Source organism: Crassostrea angulata, chromosome 7 (assembly GCF_025612915.1).
Source record: "Crassostrea angulata isolate pt1a10 chromosome 7, ASM2561291v2, whole genome shotgun sequence".
In the NCBI taxonomy this organism is placed as follows: Eukaryota; Metazoa; Mollusca; class Bivalvia; order Ostreida; family Ostreidae; genus Magallana; species Magallana angulata.
Window position 1 is genome coordinate 60,511,098 of NC_069117.1, and position 20,033 is coordinate 60,531,130.

General features: G+C 35.9%; 1 protein-coding gene across 1 annotated transcript; it reads right to left on the bottom strand.

Moving 5' to 3' along the window:
- Positions 1-55: 55 nt before the first annotated feature.
- On the bottom strand, positions 56-16,380 carry LOC128155866 (uncharacterized). Its single transcript, XM_052817743.1, has 21 exons — positions 16,031-16,380; positions 15,484-15,630; positions 14,937-15,110; positions 14,737-14,820; positions 14,472-14,645; positions 11,532-11,634; positions 9,774-9,940; positions 9,422-9,610; positions 9,020-9,079; positions 8,613-8,852; positions 8,180-8,512; positions 7,865-8,011; positions 5,815-5,985; positions 5,141-5,224; positions 4,811-4,987; positions 4,604-4,706; positions 4,326-4,492; positions 3,924-4,106; positions 1,463-1,522; positions 1,031-1,288; positions 56-302 (listed from the first exon to the last, which is right to left on the bottom strand). Exons 1-21 carry the CDS (start codon positions 16,331-16,333, stop codon positions 219-221), a joined length of 3,408 nt encoding a protein of 1,135 aa, XP_052673703.1. The 5' UTR covers positions 16,334-16,380; the 3' UTR covers positions 56-218.
- Positions 16,381-20,033: the final 3,653 nt, after the last annotated feature.

Below are 20,033 nucleotides of genomic sequence, written 5' to 3' on the forward strand. Positions count from 1 at the left end.
TTTAAGGTAAAATTTATTTTAAATGTTCACCCAGACGAAAACAAACACACTGACATTTTGTTTCAAACATTATTTATTCCATCATTATTTCAATTCAATATTAAATCTACATCGATATGATTCAAACCTATGCATCTGTAAAAAATCGGGAAAATGAATAAGCCGTGATAGCTCTATGTACTTTTCTCTCTCTATATCTCTCAGACTTTCTGTTGAATTCAGACTCCGCATTGAGTGTTGGGGGGCTCAGTGTACGGAACATTTGGGTACATAGACTTAGGATCCATCATCGTATAGTTATACTGAAACAAACAATACATATAGTCAACGCTTCGTTACGATATGTCAATAAAAAAACTGAGACATTAGAATAAAATACTAGTATATCAAAATTTATTTAGAGAAATTATTCGGATGCAAAATAATTACTGATACTGTGATGTAGCGTAGAGTGTATACAATTTACAGTTCACCGAGTTCTCGCTTTCGGCCTTTTGACTTTTTTGTGTAGGATTTGTGAGTTTTAAACGATTTTATGATGTTGACATGAGTGATCTGTTTGGTGACCACCGGCGTATAAAAAAACCATCCGCTACCTTGGAGTTGGTCAGGATAACGAGCTACCTGAGGTCGTTTGTGAATAAGAAAATTACTTGTACAGGGGGTGGGTAGGGTTGGCAAAATGCATGTATTGGACAAAGGTGAAAGTAGCAACTATTAGTACCTGTTATAGGCATTGGAGGTGGGATGACAGCATACCTGTTATTGAGGTGGGTAGATGTAATGTGGTGTGTGGCAACTTATGTTTAGTGGGTGGGGTTGTAGAACTACCTGTAGTAGGGCGTTTGGGGGTAGGTGTTGACCAGAATGCAGTGGAGTGTGTGCTGACCTAACTGACTGTCTCTGGGGTTGGTGTTAGCAGACAGCTAACCGTCCTTGGGACAGGTGGGGTTTGCGACCTAGCTGTCCTTGGGGCGGTTGAGGGTTGCGACCTAGCTGTTTTGGGGGCGGGATGAGGCTGGCGACCTACCTGGTTATTGTCATGGCCGTAGACGTAGAAATACTGGTCGTTCTCCAGGCTGTCTTTAAACTCCCGGATCACGCTGGCGTTTGTCCAGTCCATGGCGTCAAACGTGCTGGTCAGGGGGGCCAGATAGCTCCACCATCCGACCACGGGCCCTGTGTGAAACCTTTTATACAGGGGCTTACTCTGACAGTTATACAGCCGCGTCCGGGGGTAGTGGAAAATAAACACAATACACATCTCCTCCTGAGTAGAATATCCGCCCTAGACAGTAGAAAAGTGGCGTAATTTCAGATATAAATAATCTGTAATTTAAATGAAAGCATTTCAACTGCGAAAAGATCAACCTTATTATTATTGTTGTTTGAAACAAGTAGTTTCTGAATCACCATGGTTGTACTCACAAATGCATGTTAGCAATACAACAATGTAACTTACGTATGTGACATTAGTTCGGCCTGTTGAATCATATGTACACTCTAATATCAAACTGTCTCCCTGAATAAAAATGAAAATCAAGATATTACAACTTTTATAGATTTATTGCAACACAAAGAAACAATGATCATGCTTTTTCCTGCATTAATTGAATGACCCAATCACCCTTCTTGGACCCTTCGATACAGCTTAGTCTAATTCATATCAACGATACAGCTAAGCCTGTCTGGACCTACGATACAGATAAGCCTACATTGATCATATATGACACAGTTAAGTCTAACTCATACCAACAATACAGCTAATACTATTTGAACTTATCAATACAGTTTTGTCCATTGCACTATTCACAACTTAACAGCCATATCAAACTAGACCCAACGGTACAACTAAACTGAGTTGCGATTACGATACAACTAAAGAACCTGGAGGAATAAGCCGAGGCATATGCCCACAAGTGGCCTTAGACCTATCACTAGTATGTTACAACTGACAATCACGCATATAGTATAATAAGTGTATTAACTTCAAATATTTTTATTCCTGGGCTGTTCTTACTTATCCTCAGAGAGTTTATTATGTGCGTGTACATAGAATTAAGAATTCTAATCTTTTGTCTTCATGTCCATAATTTGCCCCACTTCAACAAAGAAACATATGTATTTTTAAAGATACTGTTAAAGATAACGAATTCAGCAGTAAATCAAAAATCTATAAAATGATAAAGAGCATGTGTTTCATTCTTAATAACGCAGTTTTAAATTTTTACATCAAATGAGTTTTTCGAATTCAACCATAGTAATGAAAAATATAAAAATGTTTACAATACGATTCATTAGAACCAAATACCTACTTCAAAATACACATGTTTCAATAACTCCTCGCTTACCGCTACACCACGGAATCACAAGTTGGAAACTATTTAATTGACAAACTCGATCTAGTATTGCGCAACATAATTCGGTCCTGGCTGTTTAATCTTGAAAATTGAAGGAAAAACCCCTTCATTTTACTATAGAGTAGGTCTTGGTACCTAGTTTTATTAGAAAAAAGATAGACATTTAGATGTTTCATCAGTATATGTTCTTAAAAAACTGTATGATGACACACTCTATAAAAAACTATAGTCTGAACATCCGATTTCATTAGCATTTTGTTGCTCAATAAGCAAATACATATGTTGATGTCGTAATATCAATCAATTTGAAGTCAACCTTTGAAGGTTTTAACAAAACTGAAAGCAAAAGATTACATATGCTTAATAAATGTAACAAAAGTGATATTTGTAAGAAAAAAATTGTGGGTTTTTCAAATGTACTGAAGAGGGTTTTATGCATCGGTTTATTCCCCTACGTTCTTTAACTAGACCCACTGATAGGTCTTACGAGACCCAACACAGACTTGTTTAACTAGAACAAACGATACAGCTAGGTCTAAATAGAAACAGTGATACACAGTCATACTGAACTAAATGACACAGCAAAGTCTTACGACACCCAACACTACCACTTGATCTAACTTAATCACACAGTGCAGGTAAGTGTAACATGATTAATCAAAGTACTGAAGTACTGAAAGCCGTGCTATTTTGGTGTCATTATGCATATTGTGTAGTAAAGACTGAAAATCTCTCTCTCTCTCTCTCTCATGCTTTTGTCGGGAAAGCGTCAAAGAGCGACCAAATGTGGTAAGCGGCTATAAACAAAAATATGTCTCTCTAGTAGAAAAAAGATTAACAGTTGCTGCTTTGAATTTTGCAAGAAGCGTTATATATACAACCCCCATTTTTTCAACGTACAGTAAAGTAGTTCTTGGAAATTCATGCGCATTGTATGTGTCCAAAATGCATAGTCTTGTTTTTAAAACACGTCATTGATAAGAAAACTAAAACAGATAGACAATTCTCTCGAAAATAAAAAAAAATAAAACAAAATGCCAACACTTTTGACAAAACTTGGCTCTCTGTGTAACTATTTAGTATAGCGGAAGCTTTTACTTTGACGCTGTTTGGTTTTTTGTTTACTATGCTATTTATAGTAACATTGGCGATTTGCCTGCCTAGAGCCAGGACTCTGCTTTCAGCAGAGCCCGGCTAAAAAATACAGAAAAGTCCAATACACCCAAAGATACAGCGATGTTTTACTAGACCCCACTTGATTTAATTTAATCACACAATAGACCAATATACTCATAGATTCAACTGTAAGCCATATATAATAAATGATAAACTAAGTCCAATAATTATACTCAATAATACAGTAAAGTCCTATTTACACCCAATGATTTAGCTAAGTACACCAAGAATAAACGAATATTTGACATGGCTTGTTAAAAAGCCTCCTTATACAGCTTTTTTTTTTTTTAAGTTTATACTCTTTATGTTGTCATTCCTTGCTTTGTAAGATTTGAACAAGGAAATATGATCATAAAATAAAAACTTCAGTCAAATGGAGATACTTACGGCCCTCAAAGTTCTGTTTGCTCGGCGAAAGTCCTGATAGTTGAAATCGTAGTATTTATCGTCTGCTAGGGGTTTTTGTTCCACTCCCTTATGGATGACTCTTGTTTTAATTGCCTTACCGAGAAGATGAGCGTGCTGCTGTACACCGAAAACATTGACGCCATTAGGGTACTCTTGGAGATACTAAAAAATGAAGAGTCTTATAATAGATTGGTTGATAATTTCAATGAAATATAATGGAGATTTTTATAAGGTCTCTGTCGATTTTGCACATCTATGGCATGGTTGTGGTTTAATGATAAATTTCACATTTTTTACCATTTGTTTCTCATAACAAAGAAAATCTACGGCACAAACTTTATATTTTTTAAAGAGAAAAGATTGTGTATAATATAAACACACCTCAGTGACGGTGGACTCATTGCAATAAACACTGGATACAAAGTTAGACTGATGAGGCGGAATGACCAGGTTTGTATCCACAGGGGCTGTAAATTCAAGGATCCCCGCATCATGTTGTCGTAAAGTGGGCGTCACCGTAAATCGAATGCCAGAGTTATCCACCATACCTACACATGGCAGTGAGAAAAAAAAAACATGATGAAATGCATACTTTGGAGTTAAAGACTGAAACTCTATAGTAAAAATGAATTTATTGAATAGTCTGTGGTTGTTCTGACCACTCTTGAGCTCTGGGTTGTTATAATGGGTCTCCATGATGTAGAGTTCAGTGTCGCCAGGCTCAGCCACCGGAAGTCCTGCCTCCGTGGGGAAGTAGAACGCCTATAGAAGATTGAACGAGGATTACTTTGACGTTAGCACTGCCAAGTAAACATTATGTTGGTTTTTTTTAAATAAAACCATATTGATATGCAACAGATACTGACCTCTCCCCCTACCGCCCATATCGCCACTATTTTGCCACACGGATGCTTGGTTTTGTCTGAATCTTCGTGACAAATGTAGTTGGGGGAGTTGACCAGGTTCCTGTTGATTCCGGGGCATTTGTACACCACCAGGTGATGTACTAAAACCTCATGGCCTTTCTGAACTTGTACCTCGAACTAGAGACAATGTCAGTACTAAATACAATGTTTGAATATCTTGATATACTATAATAGATTTACACCAGCTAGCCGCTACATATAAATGAAGTTAAAAGCAATTTAGTATTCAACTGTTATCGATCAATATGCTGATTAGATAACAATGACTACCTTAATTAGGTGGTGTTTCTTTTGGAGAGAAGAGAAGTCAAAGATTCGACAGCTGTATGTTGTGTCATTGGAAGGAACGTGATACTGAAAGGGGATGATGTCTTAATAATACGTCACACAAAACAAATTCGAACACACTCGACATTTTTCCTAGCAGCTTATCTAGTGACGGAAGTAATTGATCTTCCTACACGTATTAAAAACACTGCTTTGAAGATTTAGACTTCAGATTATCTGAGGTTTTTATAAACAGGTGTCAAGATACAAGAAAAAAATTGTAAAACTTTGGTAGTATATATTTCAAAGATATTACCATAGATCTAATTATCTCTCTAAACTGAGAAGTTAAGAAAACATCGTTGTCATTATTTCATACAAGATGCAGTGGGGATAAGGGGATATCTAGGACATTATGTAGAATTGCCTGCGGAGTGTTCCTGTAAGGGTCCATAAGGCAGACTGAGATCAATTACAATTGTTTCTAATTCAAGATGTGAACCGGTAATATAAACTTTTAATATTGGAAAAGCAAAAACGTGTTTATTTACGAATATTGATGAATTCCAGGGAATATATTAACGATATTGATTCGGATGATCCATTTTCCAAAGCATGCCAAAAGTTCTTATTCATTTTAAAATAAACAGGCATGTCTTATTCTCTAAATGTCTTACGTTTTCATTTCTCCAGTCGATGGTTATAGCGTCGCTTTCCAGGGGCGGTGGGGAGAGTTTAGACAACAGTAGCAGACTCCGGATCCCCCGGTGTGTCCCGTGATACGGGATGCTGTCCTCACTGCTGGGGTCGTGGGGGTGGTAGGAGTAAATGATCTTTACGGTGTCGTCCTGAGGAAAGAAAGTAACAAAAGATAGATGCATCTATGTGGATGTACAATTGTAAGTGAGCAAGTCTTTTGCTAGTATTGAAGAGGTTTGGTCCCGATTTTGGTCGAATTTTATTTCTATATTTATATTACTTACACTGATTTAATAATGCATTTCTAATGATAAACGGGAATTTGAGTGTCTGTTGCAGAGTTCCAAGCGAAATACAAACCTCACTATTTTTTTTATGGCAATAAATTTTATTTACTTTGGTTCAATATACCGGTTGCCGATTTTCTTTAAGCTGATTTTTCTATGTGCCAACCAATTTTGAACATAAATTAAGAGTTTATTGTAACATTTATAAAAGGTTAAACTTGGCAACAAAGAATTGTGAGCTTGCTTATAATTATAACTTGACGACTGCAACTCAAATTTTAGTCGACTATTAGAAATGTCTAATATGAAAAATGACAAAGACAACAGAAAAATTTTGGGGGGCAAAATCATGACCACATTTTTGTAAGCATCATGGAGAACCTCTTGTTCATGTAGCACAAGGTTTTACACCCAAGAAATATGGTTATATTTTTTCATACAGTTTCATACAGTCTGATAGTTGGACACTTCGTTTTTTCTATAATTGTTTTTAGGGATGTCAATGAGTATTCAAGCACTCGACTATAGCTCAGTCATAACTTGAGAACAAAGTGCTTCTTCAAATCAGTTATATTTTGAATTAGATATTTCATGATAAATAATTTGAACATATCATGATAAATAAGCATCTCGATGCCTTTGTTTTATAATCTCTAATCTTTAGTTGTTGGTTAATTGTTGATAAAACATTTATATTGTGGGTTTTTTTTTTATATTTCGGAAAGGCATTTGATTTGATCGATTGATCGAAACTCTAAATTGTCACAAGTAGGAATATAAGGAAAGCTGTTGAATGCCAACAAATTAATGTATAATAATGTTAAAGCATGACATTGTGTTCAGTGAATGTGAAATTAAGTGATTATTTGTTTACATTAATGTATGCTGATGGTATGGTTCTCTTCTCTGAATGGATTACAAGACTGCAAACTCGTCTTCATTAGTTTAAATGAATATTGCATGGCATGTCTTTATTTTGTTATAAGAAGATAGGGGAATAAGATGGCGCAAATGCCCATTCGGTTTAGTAGTGAAATACAATTTTGAATTTATTTTTCCCCAAATAAATCTATTCAAATATATTATAATACAAGTTTGCAAAACGAAATTTCTAACTACATGTATAATCAGTTTTGATACATTTAACAAAAAATAAGAAAAAAAATATTGTCGGAAATTTTAGTGGCATCGAACCCGTAACATAAAAACTCTAAATATATAAGGTTAGCTTATGCCAGGTACTCTAACCACTAAGCCATTTCAGACACAACAAAGTGGGCTTTTTGAATATTATATGTGACTTTGGCCACGAACTACCGGACTTGTATTATTTTTTCAAAACGTTCAATTGTTGGGATACAAAATGATATTTTTAATGTATAGTGGGTCACCTCTCCACGTTTTTGTTGATTGAAATCGGTTTGTTTTCTAATAGACCTTAATTAGACTTTGAGAAAAATATGGAGCACAGACCCACTCTATAAAAGAAAATGCCTTGAAGTTCTAAAAAATGACAGTATTGCAGGATTTGATACGTATACGCCTGTTTGAGTCAATTTATTCCAAGTATTGAACATTCCTATAGATTAAAAATAAATGATTCTTAAAATATAAATTGTTTTAAATGAATTTTTAAAAAACCGTCAGATTTATTGATACTTTAATTTTTCAGTAGCCTGTCGGACGTGTATGGTCATTTTACACGCCTTACCCACCCATCTTCTTTGTTTAATATACACACCGTGATTTTGAAGTCCTCGTCGTCACACGTGTCCAGTTTCCTGACCATTTTCAGCACTGTTCTGCAGTGATCCTCCCTGGCATAGAGGAGATGCCAGTCCTGGGAGGCGTCTACGATTGGCTGAGAGTGACCAACCGTGTGTCTATCCTGAAACAAGGACATAATCAGGCATCAGACTGGCACCACGGTACCAACGTCACAGATTTCAAATACATCAGCTCAAAGTCTTTAAAGTCAAGGTGAGTTTGTGGTTAAGGGGCTTCACAATGTAATGAAGATCTTTACGCTATTCTTTCTTTTTGGATAGAACAATACCTGAAAATGTGGAACACCGTCTTTGACCCATCCAACAACGACGTCAGCGGGGTACATTTTCCCGTTTGGAGACATTCCAAATCCGATATAGCCTTTTGTCTCAACGTGGACTTCAAAGATAATGTGTGTTTTATTAACGTTCCAAAAGAGAACATATTTGCCATCCGCAGCTAGGCTCTCTTGAAAATCAAATTGTTCTGTTGGCAATGGAGCCCCACACACTGCCGTTTTTGGATGTGATGACGTCATTGATGGCGTCACCGATGGGCACATGGATGGCGGTTCTACATAGGGAGTTTGAGGTATCAACATGGGAAGCTCTTGATGCGTGTACTATAAAATAAAAACGCTCTACAATTAAATGTCAATCAATATTAATTATGTCTCCTTGAGATGAGTGCATGTATAATGTTAACCAAGCTGTGCAAATCACCTGTGGAGTTAATGAAGCCCCGTTACAGCCCGCCCAGTGCTTTGTGGTTGAGGTTAGCATTTTAAATTTGTTTCTATCTGACTCCAATGTAAAATTGAACTGTGAAGCCACCGCATGGCCGTTTGACTGCGCCCTGGGAACGTTGTTGTACATTGGAACACTCTCACACAAATCCAGACCCATCTTAGGGTAGTATATGATGAACGAAAGACACATCTCGTCTGATGTAGCGAAGCCTCCCTGCAATATAAATTATCCTCTTTAATTAGATTTATATAAGGGAAAATGTTTTCGTTTTCTGGTGATTTCTGGTGGGTTTTTTTTTTTGGCTTTCAGAAAAGCGGCAAAAGTGTTTTAAAAAGCAAACATCAGTCGGTCAGGGTATGAACACAAACAGTTGTACTCACGTAGGTGACCGTCGAGCGTTGAGTGGAATCGTAGGTACACTCGACCACTAGAGCATCGCCCTGCAACAACCAGAATGTTCAGTTTTATAACAACAATCAGAGTGTTCAGTGTTACATCAACAGTCTGTCTATAACTTAACGCGCACTTAACACGACTTCAACAATCCTAATTTTGTTAAAGAAACGTGGAAGGACATGCTGGTTTGTTCACTGTTATATATGTAAATATAGGTTAAAAAGGTCGATTTGTGAAAAAGATGAAAGAGTAGACTTGTACAGTAGAGTAGTAAGAACACCCTCTCCATTGTTATGTACCTGTGCATAGATAATATATATAAAAAAGATATCAAAAGTCTTGGTTAAAACAAATGAAAAGCATGGATATTGACTATAAATGCTTACCGACATTATCTTTCTTGCATTTGGTGGGTTTCTAAATTCCTGGAAGTTAAAGTCGTAATTATTGTCCACGGCCAGCGGATCCAACTCCGTCCCGTTCCGGATGATTCTGGTCCGGATCTTCCTGGCCAACAAATGTCCATGCTCAAGAATAGCAATTATGTTCACTCCGCCCGTATTATTGCCAAGTCCCTTCGATAAATATAGCAGGAAATAACAGGATTGTCAATTAAAAGTGTCATGTGTTGGTTTCACTAAAAACCTCATTATTTTCAATTTTTTTTATTAACAATCAATGTCCCCTTTTCTTAATGGTCGGTAGATATCTGCATGGAAAAGACTGGCTATTTGTTACCTTATTTAGGCATTCCGATGTACAAAATCCACTAGAAAGGAATTCGTTTTCGAATGGAGGTACAATTTGGAGGTCATTTACACCTACTCCGGTAGTCAGAACTCCGGCGTCATGCTGTCGGAGGGTCGGGGTCAATGTCAGCCGTAAACCAGAGTCATCCACAATGTCTACAACAACATAACCCAGAGTTATCAACAATATCTACAACAACAGAATCAGGAGTTATCCACAATATCTAAAACAACATAATCTGGAGTTATCCACAATATCTACAACAACATAATCCAGATTTATCAACAAAATCTACAACAACATAATCCGGAGTTGTCCACAACACAACAGCAACATTATCTGGAGTAATCCACAATATATACCGGTACAACAACATAATCTGGAGTTATCAATTTATCCACAAAATCTTCAACAACATTATCCGGAGTTATCCACAATATCTACTGTTGGTGGACCGACCGACAGACCGACCGACAGACAGACAGCAGCAAAGCATTATGCCCTCCCTTCTTCGAAGGGGTGCATAATGATATTATTCGGAGTAATCCACAATTTATCTCATACGTGTGGTGTATATTACCCGTGTGATAAACCTTTGCTATATCAAAAGGGTGATGCTTTATCAAATACTTCCGGTCCGAACTATTTTTGACACAACCCCTCGCTTCAACATAATCCAGAGTTATCCACAGTATCTACAACAACATAATCCGGAGTTATCCACAATATCTACAACAACATAATCCAGAGTTGTCCACAACACAACAGCAACATTATCTGGAGTAATCCACAATATATACCGGTACAACAACATAATCCAGAGTTGTCCACAACACAACAGCAACATTATCTGGAGTAATCTACAATATATACCGGTACAACAACATAATCTGGAGTTATCAATTCATCCACAAAATATACAACAACATTATCCGGAGTTATCCACAATATCTACTGTTGGTGGACCGACCGACAGACAGACAGCAGCAAAGCAATATGCCCTCCCTTCTTCGAAGAGGTGCATAATGATATACTCCAGAGTTATCCACAATATATACAACAAAATAATCCAGAGTTATCCACAGTATTTACAACAATATAATCAAGAGTTATCTACAATATGTACAACAATTGTTCGGTTTTTTTTTACAATATTCATAAAATTGCCAACTCAGATAATTAAGTAAATGTGTTTTAGGGTATCCGATCCATAATTGCCCATGTTCAGTGAATCGGGATGGATGACAGTTATATATGGGCTTGATACTCAGTATAATTGGACAGACTTTTCATTTTTAAGTATCAGTATTTAAGAGTGGAATGTGCCCTAATAAGTGACTCTTTCCTGTTATCGAGGAGTTGCCCCCCTTTTCTTTAAATCTATAAAATTCAATTTTCATGTAAAAAAAAATCTACATGGTATAAAATTTGTTTTAAATAGGTTTCTTATTCCTAATGATTTAATGCATGTTTCCACCACAGCATTTGTTGATACTCTTAGTATTTACTTTTTTATTATAAAAACTGTGCTTAATGCAAACTTCATAATTGATTACTGCTTATTTAATGATGTTTTTGAAAATTTCTCTCGGTTAACCTTTTTTCTACTCTAAAATGCTTTGTATTTATATAAGATTATTTAATACATGATTGATTTTAAAGGTTAGAATAATTTGGTCCTAATATGGATTGGATACCTAAATATTACACATTTGTTCTTAGCTGTTATTGTTTGAATAAATTTACCGTTTCTCCGATTAGGGTTGTTATAATGCGTCTCCATCACCAACAGGTCGCTGTCTCCACTCTCCCCCAGGGGCAAACCGGCCTCAGGGGGGTAGTAAAACTCCTAAGAAGACCAACATTAGTTCACAAAAATGTTAAACTCTAAAATGAAAACACTACTGCCTTTAATTGGCTCTCTCATTGTCACGTAACATCGTTTTTGAAAGAGGGCGGACACATCCAAAATATCTCGACAGGCAAAAAACAAAAAAAGGGCAATTCAAAACATGAAAAACTTCACTGATAATTTTCTTATTTTCACATCGATTTCTTACACCTTACAAAATTGATAATGTTTAGGTTCACACGTCAATCTAATGAATAAATATATGTATGCATAAATATATGCATTTTTATCAAGTAACTGACAGTTGCTATCATTCAAAGTTGAAAATGACCTCGAGTAAATTTTTTATTCCAAGTCGAGTTCTTCGCTAAGTAAAAAGTATGTTGTAATTGTCATCGTGATGTTTAAAATACGTTCTCGTAAGTCGGAATTTAATGTACCATGTCAAAATAACGACGGCACAACGGTCTCAAATCGATTTTGTTTAAATTTTTTCCAGTGCTTGTCATTTCGAGCGAATAGCATGATATAATACTGATGCTATGTTGATAAAACAAACCGGAATTGATGGTGTGACGTCATAGATTAAAATTAATTTAAATGGCAGCTCCCATTGCGGCGGGAAATTTAAATCAAGCGATCATTTTTCTTAATTTAATCATTGTTTCGGGGTTTTTAACGGAAATAAATACGATTTACAATTATAGCAGATGGTAATTAATTAATTTATCGTAAAAATTATTTTTAGTTTCCATCCCCTTTAATTGTACTTATTGAGTATTCTTGATTATGAGTTCAGATGTTATTCTTGAGAATAACTGGATTTTCTTGAGTAATTATGAGTTGAGTTATTATTCTTCAAAATTACTGGGTATTCTTAAGTAATTATGGGTTGAGTTATTATTATTATTCTTAAGAATGATGGAGTTTTCTTGAGTTTTTATGAGTTGAGTTATCATTCTTGATAATTATAATGTATTCTTGAGATATTATGAGTTGAGTTATAATTCTTGAAATTTATTGGGTATTCTTGAGTAATTATGGGTTGAGTTAGTATTCTTGAGAATTATGAATGTTCTTAATTTATTATAAGATGAGTTATTATTTTTGAGAATTAATAATTGAGTATTTATGAGTTATTCTAAGTTGAGTTAATATGTTTTTTTTATATGGGGCGAGCGCAGCAGGTGATCAAAAATTAATTATGATAAATCAATAAAAATAAACGTAGTGACGTAAAGTACACGTAAATGAAGAATGCAAAATAAAATAAATATACCAATTTTCCAGTAAATTTTTATTATTATAATTCATAAGATTTTTTATTTATTTATATACCAATCTGATTAAAATCAGATCTTAATAACGCTCCGAAATTCTGATAGTCGCTGAACAAAGTGTAGCGACACCAGAATTTGTCGGAGCGGATCAAAAATCTGATTTTGATCAGATTGTTTATATACTGGTCGCACGCCAGTATAGAATTTATCTCAGATAAAATGTTGTTGAATAATAAAGATTTTAACATAATGTTTTAACATAATATTTCCTCTTTTCTTGCAGCAGACATTTTTCTTAAACAAATAAAAATTGACTTATCACAGAATCCCCCCCTCCCCCGTTTAAAAAGAAATCAAATTTACGTATAAAAAAATTTGTTGATCACATAAGGAAAATGGATCCCCCGGCAGCATGTAATACCGTAAATAGTATAGTGAAAATAAAGACACTTTTGAGCTGCTAAAGAGCTAAAGGCATACCACGCACTCCCCATTCCTCACCCCGATTAGAATTTTCCTGATTTTGAGAATTTTATTTTTCTTTTTGCTTGTGAAGATTTTTTGAATGATGTTGCCACGCCCCATTTAAAAAACGTTCTTGGAAATTACCGTAAATACAGTGAACAAAATAAATGTGAGCATTCATCCAAAATGAGAGCAAGTTACAGCTGTTTCCTATCTCTGAAGAAAGGTCTCGATTCGTTAGCTCTGCAAGATTTTGAGAAGATTTTGGTATTTATATTTCAGCAGATTTACAATAACTACTTAGAGTTGTTTCCCCTTATTGTGACGTCAAAGTTCACGTCGGTCAAGTGTAGTCTGTCTCTTTGAAAACACACTAGAAAAAACTACGCGAAAAATTTTGATTGTTTACTTAAAAAGCATGATGTTCTGGAAATTACACACTTTATCTGTTTCTCAAAAGTTTTACTTTGATTCTCGCGAGATGGTATCCAGTCTAGTGAGATCGGCCGACATTGAGGAATTGCATTGTGGGTCGAAATTTACTGACTCCAAAAAAATTCTGTCGGATCAATGTGCAAGAAATCCATTGTGACGTCACTCGAAAGAACGATAGTCTTTTAAAAAGTAATGGAAATTGGCGTTGTGTTATTTAAATGCATGTACATAGTCTTTTATCTTGTTATCGTGAGAGTGTGAAATGGGAAACCATAATTACAGGGAACTACTGGGACGATTAAAACAAGGCATTACTGGTCCGATTTACTGACGCCAAAAAAATCCGTTGAATGAATGTGCAAATAGTCCGAATTTTCTATTCACACACGCCTTGCCGGTAGAGCTCGCTTCGCACCGGCGCTGCGCGCCGGCGAGCTGCGCTCGCTATTATTTTTGAGAATTATTGAGTATTCATGAGTAATTCTAAGTTGAGTTAGTATTTTCGAGAATTATTGAGTATTCATGAGTTATTCTAAGTTGAGTTAGTATTTTATAGAATGAGTTTCCTGTTCTGTAACGTCCACCTAAAACTGTGACATGGCTGTATAATACATGTATGTAATGAGATAAGAGACCTGTCAATCAATCACTTACCCCGCCTCCTACTGCCCAGGAAACTATCACATTACTACACGCTTTCAGCTGGTGATTGTGGGAGTAATAACAGTCAAACTCCACTCCTATGTACTTCCGGTCAATGCCGGAACATTTATGTAGCAGTATGTGATGAACAATGCCCACATTCTCTTTCTGTATCACTGGCTCAAACTGAAACCATGGGAGATCATCAACGTGCGTCTTTACATTGTGCTAGCATAGCTTGTTACTTAGAGACAGTAAAATGGTAATATATCCATACTTTAATCAGGTGGTGCTTCTTCCCGAGGTTAAAAAGGTCGAATACTTTACAGTTGTATGTAGTGTCTTTGTCCGGCACGAGGAACTGAGAAAAAATAAAAAACGTCGCTTTATTAAAACAACGGATTAAAAAAATTATGGTTTTGTAGTACATATACCGCGATATGCAACAAGATACTACTCGGTTATTATGCTTCGTACTCTTCCATTCAGAAGGTCCCGTGTGATGACGTCACTTGGAAGGGGGACTTTCCGGGGTTCGGACAACAACATGAGACTTTTGGCGCCTCTGTGAGTCCCATGATACACCAGACTTCCTCTTTCGTGATGGGGCTCGTTCTCACTGTAGGAAAAGATAACTCGTACGGTGTCGTTCTATCGAAAGAAAACAATGTTTTAAAAACCAACATAATGTTCTACTTTGAATTATCTATTCCTGCACTAATTTTATGTTAAACATGAAGCAAATTTTAATTATTGATTTATTTTCTTTCATTGCCAAACGAATAATCGCATGTTGTTTGTGACTCCTAAATTGGTCACCATCCTGCTGATTAAAATATGTGTAATGGTGCACATATAGATATATTCACTTCGTAGATAAATCCTCATCATACTGATTTTACTCAAGTGAAAACCTACTTCATAGTTTAAATGATCTGAAATGACAGTACATTGTTTTAAAAAGTCATTCAGTAAGCGTATACCACAATATAAACGTTTCATTGTATTATCAATAATATTTCACCGTTATCTTGACGTCATCGTCATCACACGTGTCTAACTTCCGGATCGTTTTGATGACGGTGCCGAAATCGTTCTCCTCCCCGTGGAGAAGGATCCAGTCCTGAGACGAGTCCACTGTCGGCTCAAAGTGTCCGGTGGAGTGGCGGTCCTACAACAACAGCCAGCCTAATCTTGTATATGTGCTGCACAGTTTGAAAATTTGTGCTATGATTAATTTTAAGGAATATCTTTAGAGTTATTAACAATCGAAGATTTGACATGTTTTATGTATGGCCTGAAAACTTTCCCTCCGGATTTTGAGGAATCAGGTGAGTGAATAAAGTCGGCGGTCAGTGACCTTAATTAGATTTACGCGCAGATCTGGAAGGGGCGGACCGAACCCCCACCCCCGAAAATTGAAATTTCTCAAATTTACGGGGTCAAATTACCCATAAAATGTCTCAGACCACCCCCCCCCCTACCCGAGCAATCTTGGATATTTTTCCCACTCCAACCCCCTGGTAAAGATTTCTGCATCAACTCATGAAAAATGTTTGGATGTTTCTTACCTGTAAATGGACGTGTCCATGCTTTACCCAGCCAGTGACGATGTCAGCTGGGTACATGTCTCCATTAGGAGACAGTCCAAAACCCACATATCCCCGTGTTCTCGCGTGCGCCTCAAATGTAATGTGAGTAGAGTTGGTTTTCCAGTACAGGTGGAAGCTTCCATTCACGTCTAGCTGCGCGTGCTGTGGGAAGACCTCGCTCGGTGTCGGAACATTTCTTGCTCCGGTAAAATGAGACGGCAAGCAGTTAATAGTTCCTGCGGCCAAAAGGTATGAGGCAAGGACTGACCACTTCCCCACCATTGTTTATTCTGATTACGGGTTCTTTTCTCGGCCTCTTATATATGTTAGGGTACTCGATTCTTGGGAAATACCTGTGGGGATGTCATCTGACTAACAGGCATAGTTATTTTTATAAGGTTGAGATAAAATTTATATCACATGTAAACAGTCATTTGACGAGGTACCTTGTTAAACACCAACTATAGTACATGTATGAACACCTAATCAATATAATTTTTATGTAGGGCACTTAGACATCTTATCATTCATTATTGCATCAAAACAAGTCCAGTTATGGGGGATGTTCCTAGTCAACCAAAGTATTCGCTTATCAACTCTTTTGCCTGGGTTAATAAACGGAATGGGACATTTACATCATTCCAATCTTAAAGACAGATACGATATGCACTGATATTTCCTCATTGATACTGATTGACCGCCCTCAAAGTAAATCAATGGATTACGCAACATACACGTGAAATATAAAGTGCTCATTATAATGATGATAAACCCCGATTTCGATCTTACACATAAACCAACTTTTATTTTTTAATTAAGTTATACATACATAATAAAAACAGAAAGATTTATATCTAAACACTTACAATATATGTTATGCAATTAGTGATACATTCTATATAGCAATGCATCGTAGAGTTTGACGGCGTGCCTTATACAAGTATCTTTAAATATTACACAGCACGATACTTATGGGTTGTCCGTCTATAGCTCAGAATTCTTGTAGAAAAAGTCCGAGAGTTGAATATTAGAATAAAAAATGTGCGTAATTACTGAGTATTCAAATACTTGCAATGCTAAATTACATATCGTTAATTTTAAAATAAGTAATAATCAATAAAATAAAACAAGTTAAAGCTGTCAATATGACAGCAAACCGGGTTTTCTTTTATGTAAACTGTATCCATAATCCATGTCAACCCTTATCCAGTGAAATGGAGTACCCTACATGTATATACAACATTTTGCCAAAAAATGACTAAGTTCAAAAGCTAGTATTTTTTTCATAAATTATCGGAAATCAAAATCCTAGCAATATGCACACCTCTGATATATGTACAATTGATCTTTAAAAGAACAACTTCCTATCTTGAGAACTCTAGGAGGAGTTATCCGTACAATGAGGGTACCCTATATGCAATATTTTGCCAAAAAATGACTAAGTTCAAAAGCTAGTATTTTTTTCATAAATTATCGAATTCAAAATCCTAGCAATATGCACACCTCTGATATATGTACAATTGATCTGCAAAAGAACAACTTCCTATCAATGAAGTTTCCCTATATGCAATATTTTGCCAAAAAATGACTAAGTTCAAAAGCTGGTATTTTTTCGATAATTTATCGGAAATCAAAATCCTAGCAATATGCACACCTCTAATATATGTACAATTGATCTGCAAAAGAACAACTTCCTATCTTGAGAACTCTAGGAGGAGTTATCCGTACAATGAGGGTACCCTATATGCAATATTTTGCCAAAAAATGACTAAGTTCAAAAGCTGGTATTTTTTCAATAAATTATCAGAAATCAAAATCCTAGCAATATTCACACCTCTGATATATGTACAATTGATCTGCAAAAGAACAACTTCCTATCTTGAGAACTGTGGGAGGAGTTATCCGTACAATGAGGGTACCCTATATGCAATATTTTGCCAAAAAATGACTAAGTTCAAAAGCTGGTATTTTTTCGATAAATTATCGGAAATCAAAATCCTAGCAATATGCACACCTCTGATATATGTACAATTGATCTGCAAAAGAACAACTTCCTATCTTTTGAAAACTGTAGGAGGAGTTATCCATACAATGAGGGTACCCTTTTGGCAGCCGCCCGCCCGCCATTTTCACCATTTTAATAACCGGATTTTTCCGTTGGAAAACCCTGTTAAAAAAAATCAACTCCCGTCAGTACTTCAGTACTTTGATTCTCTCTTTTTTCCACTGTCACTACTCTTAATCTCCATCCGACTTTTTCTTTCTAGAGAGATATATTGTTCATCTATACGTAATGTATTGATACAAAAGTTTGTAGCAGCACTGGCGGCATACAAACATGGCTGTCTTGGTACTGAAGGATTGCAGGTGTTGTGAACCCCCTCATAGGCTTTGATTTTAAGAATGCCAGATAGACACAATTTTACGCTACGTTATCTCTGGAGCTTAAATTATGTAAAATATTAACCCTGCGTAAAATTATATCTTTGCTGAATAAATAAAAAAGTGTGTCAATTAGAATTCAAAAATCTTGTGGAACTTTGATTATCAAACTGTCATTTAAATAATCTCAATCAAAGATTGAATCACAGGCGTAATAAAACTAAAAATATGGATACCCACGACGTTCCCTTAAAGAATACACAGGCGTGATAAAACCAAAGAAAGAGGATAATCACGGCCCCCTTAAAGAATACACATTACAGCTACAGGCACACGGTTCCAAATTTTATATGAATTATTGTATGGTAAAGTTTTAGACAACTAAAACAAAGGATTTATGCTTTAATTAAATCATCTGTCCTTTGAAAGCGACGTGCCCCTTGATTTGAAAACAAAATTGAATCAATTTCACAATGAAGTTTTGTAGAAAGTATTGTCGAACACGTAAACAGGTTACTGATAAACTGACTGAAGAACGGACGAACAGACAGACTGACAAGCTAAGTAGAGTCGATCCTTTGATTCATGTAAGCCAATAATGACTGGTATGCTTAGCAGGAGTGACAGGCGGTTATACGTAAATTCTACAGACTGAAGTATCGGCATTTTTTAAAATCTCAAAAGGGATCAGGCATTTTATACGAACCCTAAAATCAACAAAAGTAATTATTTGGAATCCTGATTTTTTTTCACAAAGAGGGCAGTTTATTATGATCTTAATCTTTCTAACCTGTCTTTGTCCTCTATATTTAAATAGAGCCAATGCCTCGGATTCCAAATAAATAACCATTATAAGATAACTCAATACACTGAAAACGTTTTCAAAATATTGCAAATGTAGAGGACTCCTTTAAATCGCAGCACTGTGACAGGGTATAATAATGCTATCTTGAAACAGGACCTGTGAAATGAAAATGTATTTCAAATTGTCGGTTTTAAGAACTTGACACCCTTATAGATCGTCGCTCTCCTCCCTATAAGCCGTAATTGCGCCAAAAATCTCTCTATCAGGATAAACTCATGAAAATAAAAACACATATAGGGCAGATATGGTAAAACGAAGCAAATTTAAATTTATGGAACACGTTTTTAAAATACAAAGAATACATGAGAGTACCAATCGACTTGAGCTAATTGACTGCGGTTTTTTTTTTGGTTCAGTTAAATGCGTTATATAAAAGAGAAGGCCTGCTGCCCCAGAGGATCACCTGGTAATTATGACGATCAGTAAAAATCCCAAGAATGCTGATAATGACAAGTCCAGCTTCATAATTTTTTTATAATGCGTGTTCAAATGAACACTAGCTAGGATGCCAGATCGGAACTGTCTATAAATCAGAGAGCTATGGATTACGGGCCGAGATATCGAATAGACAAGCTACATGTATCAATGTTCGACTTGTGTTTGAAATTTAATGATTTTAAGAGGCCTGCATTATTTTGCTTCCTTGAGTAGATAAAAAGTCATACACAAATCAAAGTACTGAAGTACTGACGGGAGTTGATTTTAACGATCATCATCAAAAATCAATTTATATTG

Excerpts from the sequence above, each read along its gene's own strand:
- LOC128155866 (XM_052817743.1), bottom strand. The coding sequence starts at position 16,333 with ATGGTGGGGAAGTGGTCAGTCCTTGCCTCATACCTTTTGGCCGCAGGA. Across the intron at positions 9,080-9,421 it reads ATGCAAGAAAGATAATGTCG|GGCGATGCTCTAGTGGTCGA; the intron begins GTAAGCATTTAT and ends TGGTTGTTGCAG. Across the intron at positions 5,225-5,814 it reads TCGACTGGAGAAATGAAAAC|TATCACGTTCCTTCCAATGA; the intron begins GTAAGACATTTA and ends ATCCCCTTTCAG.